Source organism: Rhinolophus hipposideros, assembly GCF_964194185.1.
Source record: "Rhinolophus hipposideros genome assembly, chromosome: 7".
Taxonomy (NCBI): Eukaryota; Metazoa; Chordata; class Mammalia; order Chiroptera; family Rhinolophidae; genus Rhinolophus; species Rhinolophus hipposideros.
Window position 1 is genome coordinate 43,832,768 of NC_138053.1, and position 15,696 is coordinate 43,848,463.

The 15,696-nt window shown below is 34.4% G+C and overlaps 2 protein-coding genes across 7 annotated transcripts in view; one reads left to right on the plus strand and one right to left on the minus strand.

The window, feature by feature from the left end:
- CCNH (cyclin H) overlaps window positions 1–13,971 on the plus strand; it is a 29,262-nt gene extending 15,291 nt beyond the window's left edge. The window contains exons 6-10 of one of the 5 annotated variants that reach the window (XR_013993672.1): window positions 1,241–1,311; window positions 4,361–4,472; window positions 7,421–7,481; window positions 8,066–8,209; window positions 9,115–13,971. Coding sequence is in view for 3 of the 5 variants with exons in the window: in XM_081054086.1 (XP_080910212.1) it covers window positions 1,241–1,311; window positions 4,361–4,472; window positions 7,421–7,481; window positions 8,062–8,100 (283 nt within the window). In the remaining 2 variants the exon portion in view is untranslated. Of the gene's footprint in view, window positions 1–1,240; window positions 1,312–4,360; window positions 4,473–7,420; window positions 7,482–8,061 lie in introns of all 5 variants that reach the window. The other 4 variants (XR_013993673.1, XM_081054086.1, XM_081054087.1 and 1 more) reach the window with 4 other exon arrangements.
- Window positions 7,218–15,696, minus strand: part of RASA1 (RAS p21 protein activator 1) — a 103,483-nt gene continuing 95,004 nt past the window's right edge. The window contains exons 23-26 of one of the 2 annotated variants that reach the window (XM_081054084.1): window positions 15,359–15,436; window positions 12,869–13,003; window positions 11,596–11,725; window positions 7,218–7,410 (exon numbers count right to left, since the gene is read on the minus strand). In XM_081054084.1, coding sequence (XP_080910210.1) covers window positions 11,642–11,725; window positions 12,869–13,003; window positions 15,359–15,436 — 297 coding nt within the window. In that variant the 3' untranslated portion in view covers window positions 7,218–7,410; window positions 11,596–11,641. Of the gene's footprint in view, window positions 7,411–10,611; window positions 11,726–12,868; window positions 13,004–15,358; window positions 15,437–15,696 lie in introns of those variants that run through there. The other variant, XM_081054085.1, reaches the window with a different exon arrangement.

The window sequence follows — 15,696 nt, forward strand, 5'->3', positions numbered from 1 at the left end:
GTCTGTCCCTGTGACTCAGGTTCCTCATCTGTACAATGAGATTAGACAGGTAGGGTTTATATATTAACCACTTAACAGTAGCAACACTCGTTACTTTTAATGTTATTTTCTCTCTCTGAAAGCTGATATATTGCAGAAATTAACTTTAAACATTAAATGTCTTTTAATCTAATGTGAGGTAAAATCAAATAACATGGTAAATGCTTAAATAAAAATTTATTACAGTAAAAGACACTTGCCATTAATCCCCCTCAGAATACTTCCCCCTCTTTGAAAACAATTATCCCATTGTTCTTGCCACTTTCTGAAGCAGCTCTGGAAGTCCTCTTTCGAGTCTTTAGTTGCATTGTCTTGGCTGCCTCGATGTCCTGAGTCGATTCTAAATGTTTACCTTTCATGGTCATTTTGACTTTGTGGAAGAGCCAGAAATCAAACAGTGCCACATTCAGTGAAAAAAGTGGATGAAAACATACCGTAATGTTTTTATTTGACAGAAATTACCATACCAGAAGCCATGTGTGACACAAAGCGTTTCCATTGTGATCACAAAATACGGTGAATGCTGCTGCCGAGTGCCATGCAGCACATTGAACCTAACAGTGTGTGACAAGTTTCAACTTGTACAGTGCAATCAGTCGGGTATGAGCTATGGTTGAAAGAAGGTGTGTTTTAAAATGTGCTGTAAATCATCCTCCATCATGACGATGCTCTGTGTTACACATTGCTTTTGGTATGGCAGTTTCTGTCAAATAAAAACATTACAGTGTGTCCTCATCCACCTTATTCACCGGATCTGGCACTATGAGACTTCTGGCTCTTTCCCAAAGTCAAAATGATTCAGGACATCGTGGCAGCCATGACAGCGCAAATAAAGACACTCACAAAAAAGAACTTCCAGAACTGCTTCAGAAAGTGGCAAGAACAATGGGATAAATAAAGTTTGAAGCAAGGGGGACTATTTTGAGGGGGATTAAGGGCAATGTGTTTTTTACTATAATAAGTTTTTTCTATTTAAACATTCATTGTACTGTTTGATCACACCTCATATAATTTGTAAGTTCATAAGATTTTATAAGAATTAGTTTTTTGGAGTGCAAAGTAGTTATTTAGTACTTTTTAAATAACTTAAAAATTGACCTTGATAATGAAATGAATATGGAGGAAAGTAATTTACGCTGTCAGGTTTTCTCAAGATGCTGTGTGTGTCCAACAGATTAAAGCTTTTGTCCTTTCTTATTAGTTATTTATCAGAAAGTCTGATGCTGAAAGAGAACAGAACTGGCCTGTCACAGTTACTAGAGATAATGAAAAGTAAGTAAAAGAACACTTTACAAAATATTCTATTACAAAACTGCTTTGTAAATATCTTCATATGGACAAAATATCTTGAGGTCTGACAATTAAGTTCATGAACTCATCCTAGAAAAAGTGCTACATACCTCATTGCTGAATTATCACTGTGGTCAGCTTTGAAATATTCCCGTTAGGGAGTTATGCATCTATGCCAGTGCCTAGTCCACCCTTCAAAGCAATTTTGGAACTCTTTTGCTGGAATGGCCATCAGAGCTGTCGTCGTATTACCCTTGATGTCCTGAATGTCATCAAAATGTCTTTCTTTCAGTATTTCCTTTATCTTCGGGTAAAGAAAGAATTCATCGGGGGCCAGATCAGGTGAGTAGGGAGGGCGTTTTCCAAAACAGTTATTTGTATACTGGCTAAAAACTCCCTCACAGACAGTGCCGTGTGAGCTGGTGCATTGTCGTGATGCAAGAGCCATGAATTGTTGGCGAAAAGTTCAGGTCATCTAACTTTTTTATATAGCCCTTTCAGCACTTCCAAATAGTAAACTTGGTTAACTGTCCAGTTGGTACAAACTCATAATGAATAATCCCTCTGATGTCAAAAAAAGTTAGCAATATCATTGCAACAAGTTCGTAAACTTAATTGTCACACTTCGTATGTAAATAAATGACTATTTTTGTTTATATTTACTTTCATTGAATTATGGTGTCTTGGAAGGACGAAGAATATATTGGTGAGGAACAAACAGAAAGTACATGAAAGGACAGCTTTTAAACATATAGAATTTAGGAAAGTAAAAATATAATCAGATTCAGAAAGGGTAGAGATTCAAAACAGTCCTTTTAAAGTATACACAAATATGTGATAGGTGTTAGAAAAAGATCTAAAGAAAACTAAATTTAAGGATATTTAAATTTGGAACTTCTGTTTTGTAGATAAATCAGCTTTAACTAGTTAACACATGTCACTTGCTAGTCATTTTGTTAGCTGAATTACAAAAACTGGGTACGATTTTGCAATATCTGGAGAAATTTTAGGCTGTTATACCTTGGGGAGTGGTGGTGGCTGCTACTGGCATCTAGTAGGTGGAAGTAAGAACGCATACCGCCTTGGTAGGCTGTAAAATGTCTCCCTGAAAGATATCCATGTCCTAATCCCTGGAACCTGTAAATCTTACCATATATGGGGGAAAAGGGGAGGTTTTGCAGATGTAATCAAGTTAAGGATCTTGAAATGGGGAGATTATCTTGGATTATCCAGGCAAAGCCTAAGTGAAATCACAGGAGCTTATCAGAGAAAGACAGAGTGAGAGGCTTGCCAAAGAGAAGGTGGCACAGAGAGATTTGAAGATGCAGGCCTTAAAAATTGGAGTGATATGGCCAAGGGATGCTGGCAGCCACCAGCAGTTGGAACAGGGAAGGAATGGATTTTCTTCTAGCGCCTCCAGAGAGAGCATCGCCCTGCCCGACTGTGTGCCAGTGAGACCAATTTCAGACTCCTGGGCTTCAGGACTCTTGAGAGAATACATTTCTGCTATCTTAAGACTTACTATGTTTGTGGTACTTTAATAGCAGCCTCAGAAAGTTAGTATAGCCTCTCACAACAAAGAATTATCCAGCCCAAACTATCAGTAGTGCTGATGTGGAAAACCCTATCTTCAGGGTTGAGTGGACCCTCCCCTTAACTGACCGGTTAGATTAGCCAGCCCTTTCTCTTCACCCTTGCCCACATTACAGTGAATGCTCAGGGCTACTTGGCTACTCTTTAGGATTAAAAGTCAATTGTTTTTGTCCCCAAAACTTTTTGTGCCAGTGTCCTTAACTTGTAGTTTAAATACTGAATAAACCACTAAGAGACTAAAGATGTTGATCTTAGATGGTAGTAGTAAATGGGTGTAATTTTTAATGTTGTAAAAGTTAAGATGCTTCGGGACATAGAAGTATTATTTCTTGGTATCTGCTTGAAATGATCTTGATGGCCTCCCTGTGAGAATGACAGATTTGTGATTTATGAATCACAAAACTGTAGGTCTTCAGTTAAACCACTAGAGGGTTCACTTTCAAAGCTAACTTGGCCATCGATAATTAGGATCATTGAATTTAGTAGGTAGGCGTTAATGATAACCCACAATTTTATTCCTGATTTCTTCTCAGTACCAAAATTTTACCCCACTTGCTTTAATATAAGAATAGCTATTGATATGATACTCTGACCTTTAACAATATTAAGGTATCTTATTCAGAATTTTTCAGAATAAAGATATTGTCCTAAGGGTGTTGAGTGACAAGTATTAATTCATTTGAAAACACTGTTTTTGCATTATGAAATAAGTCAATGGCATAGTCACCCATTTCAGACATATGACTGGCTAATAATAAGCCCTAGATCTCTCATTTCCCTGATAAATCTTGAGATTTATATTCTTTGGTTTACTGTAGTTGAATAACATAAACAGTCCAGGTAGAGGGTGTTTTTGCACTTAAGTCACTGACATAGTAGTTTGCTTTTAGCCTAAAGAGGACATTCTTGTTTTTGGTGGTGCCTCATTGTATAGGTTCTGTATATTGTTAAAGACTAGGATCATTGATTGACACATTTTTACTAAGCATCCTCCCTTTATTATTACATGTTTTGTAATAAAGGTTTACTTTGTAAACAAGAAGTACACTCTTGACCCACTGTGTGTAGACTAGAATGTTATGAATATGGTTGGTGGCAGGGAACAAAGCATATTCACTAAACCATATAGTAATTATTAAAAACCCTTAAAACTGAGCAAAAATTGACCATAGTAGGATTTGATAAAAATACTGACTAGATTATAGAGCATGTTTATTTGTATGCTATACATGATATGAGCTAAGCAGCAGATAGCTGTAATTACTTGAGCTAGAAGTATGGTGTTCATTGGATTTTAATGCAGAATATAAATCACGTCATTCCAAGCATTTTGTTGTTCCCATAACAAAATAGGAAAATATTATACAACTCCCTAATGAGAACAAGGCTTTTTATTATCTAGTATAAATCTTTTTTTTTTTTTTTTATCTCCACATAGGTATGAGAAACTTAGTAAAAAAATATGAACCACCCAGATCTGAAGAAGTTGCTGTTCTGAAACAGAAGTTGGAGAGATGTCACTCTGTTGAGCTTGCACTTAATATAATTACGTAAGTCGTTGTGTTATTCTAGATATAATTGTTATCCCTTCCATGGACAGTCTTCCTAGGAAATCCCTGAACCTCTTCATGCCCTTTTAATCTTTAGGTTCTTTGCAGGTCTGAGATCTCATCTAAGGAGTAAGTGTACTGTTCCAGACGTATTTCTGTTAGCTCGAGTAGGGAAACTTGGCGTTATTTTCTTTCTGTGGTAAACTTCATATTGAAGACAAAACTGATAGGAACATGTGCTGTTAGATCTTTCCTTGCAGCCATAAGGAACACCCATAATGTCTCTCAAATTTGTAGGCTGAATGTGCAAATCAGGCTCTTTATGCTTTGCAAATTGAAGGATTTACTTAAACCTAATCTTTTAAGGTTTAAACAATTGGAGATCAGGGCAGGTAATAGGAATGGTAAAATTATTTGTTATTTTCTGTGGAATGCATTCTGATTCAAAAGTTCTTCTACCTTGTTAAGATATAGTGGGAATTAGCTCTAGCCTATTATAGTTAAGATCCATTTGAGATGTTTTTGATCTCTGTAATTCGTGAGTATATGCTACTTGTATGAGAAGCCAGAGCAGCATTCCAAGGCCTGAAGGTACACGACTCAAATTCTTCCCTATATAGTTGTAATAGAATATCCAACCATTTATGAAGTGCACAAAGTATGGGACTATTTGATTATATTCATAGCTATAACTACAAACCATGGTTTAGCATAGATCTTAATAGATTTCATTCCTAGGTTTCATTGGTAACTAACAGGAATGAAGGAATGGTTACAGAGAATGTTGACTTTAATGAATGTAACTACAGTATTCCCTCCCTCATCCACACTTTCATTTTCAAAGGTTTTAGTCAACAGTGGTCCAATATTAAATAGAAAATTCCAGAAATAAACAATTCATAAATTTTAAATAGTGCAGTTTTGAGCACCGTGATGAAGTCTTGCTGTCCAGCTCTGTCCAATCCATGACATGAATCATCCCTTTGTCCAGCGTATCACTGTACAGAGTATTTTGAGAAAGACCACATAACTTTATAGTATAATTTTATTAGTTGTTGTTAATCTCTTACTGTGCCTAATTCATAAATTAAACTTTATTGTAGGTAAAAACAGTATATATAGGGTTTAGGACTATGCAGTTCCAGGCATTCACTGGGGGTCTCGGACCATATCCCCCCCAGATAAGGGGGGAATACTGTATTGCAGCACAGATAATGTTCAGTTCACATTGATTTGGAATGGGCTTAGACCAGGAGTTGGCAAACTATGGCCCCTGGGCCAAGTCCAGGCCACTACCTGTTTTTAGAAATACAGTTCTATTGGAAGGTAGCATACCCATTAGTTTGCATATTGTCTATGGCTGTTTTCACAGTACAGAAGAATGGGAAATTGTGAAAGAAACTGTTAATGGCTCACAAGGCCTAATATATTTACTGTCTTGGTCTTTGAAAGAAATTTTCAACCTCTGGATTAGACTGTGTTACTATTTTTTTTTTTGCCCATGTTACTACTATTAATGCTAAACTTTTAGCTAGTTAATTGAATGGACCACAATCCCAAATATCTAATTGCCAGAGGTTACGTTTTACTCAGATTCACCATCCGCTTTGTACTGTGCGAAGAAAATTGTACACATCTATGAGTACTTGAGGTGCTTCTCAAACTCTGTAAAGACTGATGATTTTTAATTATAGACCCATACTTTTGTAAAACATAAGAAATCACTAAAAAAATGAAAACATAAAGTACAAGTGTAAATTTTATAAGGTGCAAGTCAAAATCTCTCAAATTTCTATAAAAGTTTCTAAACAGTTTCTGTACTTACTGCACACTAGAAATGGTTCATGGACCACACTTAAAAGCACTACTTTAGGATAAAAATATTTGTTTTCCTTGGTCTTCAAAATTCTTTTATCTTCATTACACAAATCATATTATTAAAGTCAGTCAGTACAGGTGAACCAAAAGTTCTCTGACCAAAATCCAAATCCCAGTTTCGACCTTAGAGATAATTTACAGCTAGTGTTTACCTTTGCCAGCCTTTTCTCTGCATTTGTGTATGAAATAAGTTTTATCTTTTCATTAATGTTTTCATACATATGTACATTTAATAGTATCGAACTTGAACTCTTGCCGGTTTGGGTGGAAAAACAGTATCACATTAATATTTTAATTTGCATTTCTTTTATTACTATGAGGTATTAACATTTCTGTGTTTACTAGTCATTTGTATTTCTTCTGTATTGATTACCTATTATAACCCTTGCCCAATTTCCTGGTAGTAGTTTCTTGATTTGTAGTTGTTTGTATACTCATTTTTTTATATATTATACAGCTATTTTCTTTTTTTTTTTTTTCACTTTGTGGTATATTAACAAAATTTGTCATTTGCTTTATGGTTTTACATTTAAATACCTTTTCTTACCATAAATAAAATCTGTATTTTGCCTTTTTTCAGCTGTTAAAGCCATTTAGAATTTGTGAATGGTGTGAGGTAGTAATCTTGTATTTTTTCAAATATATAACCTATTGTACCATATACTTTTTAATATTTCAGTTTGTCTCTCTGCTCGAATATTTTAATGTTTAACTCCTTGCTAATACCATACTTTTAATTACCATAGTTTTTATAAGTAGTGTTGTGATGAGAATTGGGACCAGTCCCCACACTTTTTTCTTTCTCAGGTTCTGTTTGTTATTTTTGCATAATCTTTCCCAGGTCAGAGTTAGACTAGACAAGTTAGACAAGTTTCATGAAAAATTTTATTAGGATTTTAATTAGAATTACATTGAATTTATAGATTGATTCGGAAGATAGTCTTCACATCCATAATTCTCTCTTTCCATTATCCAGGCTTTGTTCTTCAGTAGATATGAATCATATAACCTTGCTAGTTTAGTTATGATGCCAGTTATTAGACTGTTTATTGATGGTTGCCTAATTACAGGAAAAAGAGGAAAGGCTATGAAGATGATGATTATGTCTCAAAGAAATCCAAACATGAGGAGGTATGTTCCCCTAAGATAAAATATCAAGTTATTCTTATTGTACATTCTGGTGTGACCATACTGTTAAGATTTTATTGTTCCAGAGTGCAAGCATTAAATATATTGAGGTGTGGGGTTTGAAAGCCTTAATTTGTTTTTTCATCCTTCTTTATGTACATTGTCATTACAGGGATTTTTCTCATGTCTGACTTTGTTTCCAGAAGTCTAACAATGACTTGATAATCCTCTTTATGGTTGTAAAAAGCAGCAGGGATATATGTACATACATGCTAAATTTTTGCCCCCGTTTTTACTTTCCAACGATGTTTCTATCCTTTTTTTTTAATTATACCTGGCAAATCAGATATAAATGAATAATCAGAGGCAGAAGGTCATAAATGTAACCTTTATCTCTGTCACTGGAGTAGTCTGGTGAAACCATGCTATATTACTATAGATGAAACTACTACAAATTTTCCTGGTTTATCTACCTTCTGTAATCATGGTAAAAGGAATATATTTCCTAAAGGGAAGCAAGGAGGTAAATAGTGGTTAGGCTTCATTATAATGTTATTCTTACTACATTTTCTTTCCTTCTTAGGAAGAATGGACTGATGATGACATTGTAGATTCTCTGTAACCATTTGAAATTGATTTGTCAATGCTAAAAACAAGTCAACAAAAGGATGAAGCATATCTGGCATTTCAAGTTATTTAAAAGTGAAATAATGGGAAAGCATCAAAATACAGTAAACTTTTTTATTTATTTGTGTGTTTCTTTTTCGTTCAGGGTAGATTTATGTGAAATAAAACAGCTTCAAAGGACCCAGAATAGCACCTAGTTTGGATAATCTTGCCATACCACGACAAATATCAAATTAGACTTTCTGTAGTAGCCAAACTAAAGCTATAATTTATTTGCCTATATTGTTTTAAACAAAATGCAGTAAGCAAAATCCCTTTTGAAAAAAGGCACCATGAAAAACAAAACTTGGTAGTCATCTTTAAACATGCTAACGAATGCCTTTTGCCTCTAGAAACCTTTATAAATGGCTTCTCAAATGCCATCCTGATAATACTTAGCTATTTATATGTTACTAGTGAATTACAGAATGTATTTCATCTGTTACGTGGTTCTGAAAGCTAGTCACCCAGGATAATGAGTATTTGTTTTCCTCAAGTAGTTAACTGAAAACATGTCCAAATAGAAATCAAGTAGGCAGTCTTTAGTTGTCTAGATAAAACCTTAAGTTCTTAAAGGTAAGGTAGGTAGTAGCAAGTTGTATGTTCAGTTACATAATTAACCTATTAGGTTACCTAAGTGAATCTATATAAATGTGTTATAGTTACTAGGAATTTTTCAGATTAACTATATTCAAGAAATTGAATTCAAATTAAAAGGAGTTGATATAAAAATGTAAAAGCAAAGACTATGAAACCAAATTACTTGGGTATGAATCATGGCTACCTCTACCTTGTGACTTTGGGCAAGTTACTAACGCTCTCCATGCCCGTTTCCCAAGGTGAACCCGGGGAAAATAATAATGCCTACTTCACACAGGATTAATCAGAATAGTGTCTCTATGAATACTGTGTTTAATAAATGTTGGCTATTACAGCATTTGTTTAACCATAATCTTATTCAATTTCTAAGTTGGATCCAAATTATGGATGTCCGTCAATTTTTTTCTGGAAAACTGGGTTGAAGGAAATTTGAGAAACTCAATTGCCCCGACTCTAAGTTTTATGGCTACATTCCGCTGCTCCTTGTCAGTGCCTCCCCTGCTGCGCTATCCATAGGAATACAGGTACCATTTTAATTACATCGTTAGTATCTGAGGGGAGTATTTACTACATGAATGTATTCTTCTGTGTAATAATTACATTTTGGGTTGTTTTTAATGTCCTTGTCATTGTGGAATAAGAGGAATAAAATTCATAAAGTGTGATTTTACAAAAGTGGAGTAAGCCTAAACTGACAGTGGTCTAGTTCAGGTTAAGTAGCGGTGCTGCTCGGCTGTACACAGAATTGCAAACTGTTCAGTTTCCTTTGTTTCTTTGAGGTCACTATACTCTGGCATCAGAGCAAGGCCCACATTTATCTCTGATTTTCCTACCCAGACCTAGTTTTAAAGGTTTTATTTCGTCATTGACCAGCTAGTTGCTGCAAGGCCTACAGAGGTAAATGACAAGTTTCCCATTCTAGCTTGAGAGAAACATGTCATTAAAATATAAAAAGCAGGATGTCTATAGATTTGTGCAGTTTTTTGTTGTTGTTGTTTTAAATAAAAGGCAGAAGAGGGAGAACCAACTCACATTAAGCAATGGCAGATATGACTGAGGTGCGATTAGTGGGAGAGAACCAAATTGTCTAGCACTGGGTTTTGCACCTTTTTGCATATTGCTGAAATTTTTTCAGAGATGTCAGTACCCATACTCCTTCCAGTCCTTTATCCTATAACACCAAGGAAGGAGACCAAGTGGGATAGTACTGTGGTACTACAGCTGAAAAACAGGAGGGATGGAGAAAAGGGAAATAAGATACAGAGACAAGGAGGGAAACATTGGATTTAGCTGATGACATTTTAAAAAAAGGAGTACAGGGTGTGTTGAGATTTTGGTTATCACTGTTCAACTGTGATTACAATTACACTAGAGCTAACTTCCTCCATAGAAATAGCTTAAAGTTATACTATGCAGAAATCCTTTAAGCCCTAGATTAGTTAACACTTCGTTTTTTCCTATATTTTAATCAGAGATAGATTAACACTTTGTTTTTTCCTATATTTTAATCAGAGATAGAATAATACTAAGTGTTACGAGTACTCTGATAATCTAGGCCTTTAGAAAATTTCTTTACTGTTTTTCCTAGTATCTCCCTTGGTTCTTTTCTTGCCCACTTTGATATGCTACTACATACTTTTTGTATGCCTCCTCTCCCCTGCATAATTATGGGAGAGAAGGAATTGTTGCTTAACAAATACACAATGAGTGGAATCCTTCAAAAGAGACCATTAGCAAAAAAGATGATCTGAAGTTTTCATCTTCTCCCTGGGTCTTGCTCTGGTACTAAATTTGAATTACCGCTAAAGGAGGAAGAAACTAAAATTAAATGCTTACCTGTATTTAGACAGAAGTAATTCAACTGTTTAAGATATCCCTTGGTTTTATTTTAACTTAACCCTCGTGAATACTTCACAAAAATACACATACAGAAGCAAATAAAACTATACAGTCAAACTAAATACCCAGCAGATACAACAAGTAGTCAGAAGTTCAAAGATGGATAGCTGCTAAGTGGCTGATGAGGTTGTTTGCATAATCAAAAAAAAAATCAAATTGGAATTAATGAATACTTTGAACAAAAAGCATTCTAGGTGTTTTTAACATAAGAAATTGGTATTCTATAAAATGGTTGAATGGGTAACATGCATCGATAAGTACAATGACCAAAATTTATTTAATTCAAACTATTTACTGTTGTAAACATTTAACAAAAGCATTATGAAATCTAAGTACAGTTTTAGACAATTTGAACAAAATAAGTGGCATGTTTAAAAAATAAAGCTGATGAGCAATAGGTCCATCCTATATATTTTCTCTGAACAGTTCCAGCAAGAAAAACAGCACAGTATTTTAAAAAGTATACAGCAAAGATTGTTCCTATTATAATGGCAAACTCTGGAAACTGTAAATACAAATAAAAGTCATTAAACAGTCAAACGGTCATATTCCTAATCAGGAAGAAGTTACAGTAAGAACAGTCTGCAATCCAGTTATACTCAATTGTCATCAGAGAATGCTTTTTCTTGGCAGTTGATTTCATAGTTCTTTTTCCAAGAGACAGCAAAACTTTGGCAATTGGATGTACTGAAAATATATTCTCAGTTCAAGATAGTCATAGGATTTTGTTGTATGAAAGGTGATCTGTACACCAAGGCTCAGAGGTTGGTAAAGATTGATTCCATGTGTGGAAAAAGTGCAAATATCCTGCACAGATAGCTTACAAAGTTGCTGGCACAGTTATTCACCAGCAGCATCTAGGGTTTTGTTTGCATAGCTCACACATCACTGGAATGTGGAAAGGTGTGCTATTTTTTGGCAAGAGCAAAGGAGACATACTGATATGAATTACCATGTTGGGCATGCTGAATCCATGCAGAACACGTGGGTGAAGGCTGCTACCTCACATCATTGGTTTTTGTATACTGGTTTTGTTTTTGTTGAAGCAATTCTGTTATAGCCAGAAGCTTTTTCAGTACGTGCTAGAGAAGGAAAAATAGTATGAAAGTAAATGAATGGAAAGCTTGGTCAGAAAGCTCAGGGATGGAAACTTGGATCTGAAAAAAGCTGTAATGTTACCAACCATTCTACTGAAAACATAAAATTGTGAAAGTTTCTATTAGGACTGAATTTTTTTTTAAGATAGAGTATTTGTACACCAAAGTGAATAGAAATTCATGTGTTTGGCATTCTCTTACCTACTTAGGCCAGAACATCATCTCTAGATAGAACATCTTGCCAAAAGAGATTTATCCTTATAAATTACATACATGCCCGATAAGATCATGTAAGGGCAATCAGCTTGTAGCCTAGTAAACACTTTAAAGAATCATGGAAAAAATATGATTACATTGGGCCTAAAATTAAAACAGCACTTTTACCTTTCTTAAAAAGTCTTAACTGGAATAAATCCTCCATTAAGAATTTTAAGTCAAGTAAAATAATAAACCTAGCCCCAGTCTGGCAAAAAGACATTACACATGCCATGAGTACACAAGTAGGTACTAACTCTACCTAAGTTTCTAAAGTGATTAGAACCTTAATGAGCCAGACTATTATGTAAATTTGATTTTAGAATTTCAGGTTGAACAAAACTCAATCGCCAAACTCCATCTTTAATCTCTTCTATAACGTCCCTGCCAAATGGGTGGCCAATATAGTCAGCACTCAGGAAGAACTTATTAGAAATGGCAGTTTCTAAAGTCATACTCCAGAATTTCTGGAGCTTGAAATATTTTCATCCAACTTCCTGAATAATTCTCAATGTTTTTGACAATACACTTGGCCATGTACTGTGTGAGAAAGAAAAAGCCATATTGCTATTGACTTATTAGCTCACATGCCACTGAAGTGAACATCATTTTTCATTAGAGGTAACACTGATTTAGACTCAAGAGCAGGACTTGACATTTTTCAGTATCAAAAATGTATAATCTTAGTGTGAACCCGTTATTTCCCTCTGCTGAGATCTTACTGGATTATTGTTCAGATTCTTTAAAATGTAATATAACTGATAAAATGAAAAGATTGACCATAATTCAACTATTTGCTACCTCTCAGTCTTATGCTTACATTCTGCTTAAATGCTAATGAACCATTGTTAACGAAGGCTGGCAGAGACCTACCTGTTGTGCCCCGCGCTCATTACTGAGTGTTCGCAGTTCATCTGAATGGGCCACACAGATTTCATGCAATGCTGCTAAATCACGGGACAGGTCAGTTCTAGAATGCTCTATAGTGTCCGGAAGTTCAGGTACATTCTTTAAGGGAATCATAAAACTGCATTTAGAAATAGAAATCTTACAGTCTCTTCTGAAAAGATCCTAATTGATTATAATACATAAAATTTTTAACACACAATATTCTCAAAATTTAATATATGTAAATGTTCTCTTAAACTTGTTACATTTCAATATATCCATTTCAATATATCCAATTTTAATATTCAGTGCTTATTCTGAGAAATAGATTTTAATGCCTCAGTATTCACATTAAAACCAGGTTCTATTTTCTTCCACAGCCTGGCAGAATGACTGTGCAGTATTAATGTTATTCTAAACAAACGGATTTCCTAAACTTTATAGTTTTGTTTTCTTTAATCTGGAACACATGCCAAACAAACAGTAATATTAACTGCTAATCTGGATTACATACAACCTAAACTTTAAAATTCCTCTGCTTTTTCAGACTAAATTTCATTAAAATACTGCAGTTTTTCCAAATCAATCAGCGTATATAACTAAGAGCTACATTATAAAAGTGTGACTTGAACTTGAGGCTTATAATTTATCTGTGAACTATGCCCAAAACACTTGATGTGTGGAAATGATCAGTTTTAATTAAGGTATCTTCAGATAAAGTTGATAAAGTAACTTAGTCACTATAGTAAGTTGATGGTACTTTATTAGCACTAGATACTGATTATTATTTTGAGCCTTAGAATAAAATTTCACATGGGCTCAGGTTATCAGTAATTTTGAACAAATCCATTCCTTTCCAGAATGGTGGTGATATTTGCTATATACTCCTAAATACTGCACAACACTCAGTTTTCTATAGTATAAAGAAACACTATTAGAATATGTTCTTATTTATTAAATGATTGTTATTCACTTATTAATTCAGTAAATGAAGGATTATAAAAATAAAAGACACTAGTATTTGTCTTCAGAGAGCTTACAGTCTAGTAGAGAAGACAGAAGTAAACTGATCATAGCAACACAGAATTAAAAATCAAAGATAATGCGGAAGATATGTAGTAGGCAAAACAAGAATTCAGGCTTAGGCCTCAGCAAAGCCTTTCTGAAGGAGATTTTGAGGTGAGTTGAAAGATAAATTTGATTTATATATAGGTAATACAGGAATAGAAAAGTATGAGAAGACTGGGAAAGTAGAACACTGGGATTCTAAGCAGTTTGAAAGGCTAGGTTGTGTGGCATTACCAAGAAAGTGACAGAAAAAGCCGAACTTAGACATTTGTGATTGTGGAAAATGAGGTCCCAACCATGAATCCAAAAACCTAGAAATATGGCTTAAGGTAAAACTAGCATATGCCTTTAAAAATGTTCTTCTCAGTCACTGACAAACTGTATTTTTTTGGTAACTAGAAATATTTCTATCTTCAAAACTTTCCGGGAGGAAACATGATGGACAGGTAGCATTTGGTTGTTTATTTCTTTCATTACGAATATGGAGCTATGATGTAAATAATTTCTTACACAGTGTTTTTTAAACTGGAGGTTGCAAACTAGGGCCCACAGACAGTCCCGATAGGTTTGACTGCACAGTGGTGTTGTGGTTCTTGTGTTTTTAACTGAATCTGAATACAGTAAGGCAGAATATGAGCACCTCCAGTCTCCTACCCTAGCATTTCCTAATGGCATACACCTGTCTGAATTCACATATACAATATGTTCCCTTTCTGGTTTCTGTAGATATGAACTGGTTTCTGTAGATATGAACTGAATTACTAATATTTACTTGGTTTAAAATTGAGTCAACATTTGAAAATTTATACTAAAAACCCAGGATCTTAGAAATTATTTTTTGTCCCCTATTCTTAATTTTATAATCATAATTTTATTTATAAGGTCCAAATAAAGCATAAGTAGTCCAACTGACTGAAGTATAACACCAAATCCATGTATTTTACTCTTAGAAAGCCACAAGAATACTAATTCTGCAGTCCATTTACTTATTTAACCTGGAGAGAACTGTGGGCCATCCATCTTGTTTCAAATTCCACACAATAGCAACCAAGTAAAAGTAGCTAAAGTGGCAAAAGAATGTCACAACAGTGAGGTGGAATGACTAATAGGGTAATGAAAGACAGAAACTAGAAAATGACACAAGTTGAAAACCCCCAGCAGTGTATGTTTGCTTGGTTAAGAACAAGTCAAACAAAATAACTTGTTTAGGAAGGTAGACAGACAGAAATAAGCAGTTGTTTTGTTGTTGTTGTTGTTGTTTTTTAAGTCTGGATAGAAAATCTTTTTAAAGGTTGTTAAAATTTTAAGTCTGGATAGAAAATCTTTTTAAAGGTTGTTGTTAAAATCAGTTAACTCTCAACTATACCAACTACAGGTCTCAAAGTACTTGAAAAATTATATACATACCCCAAGTTCATCTAAAAACATGATCATGCGATGTTTGTTACTTTTGATGAAAGGATTGACACCTTCCATATAGGGCTCCTAAAAACATTAAAAGTTTATATGCATCAAAAACAAACATTATTGTCTGATTTATATTAACAAAAACCTACATGCAGCAAGAATTCTTATAAATCTAATTATGTCCATCAGTAGCAATACATATTCACAAGAATTAATCATACAGTGACAGTATTTTCCTTCTGATATAAGCAAACAGCTATCCTGAGAAACTGGAATACTTTAATGAAAGCAATTCTGGATGAGAACAAATCAGAACACATAGTCGAGCAGACACAAAA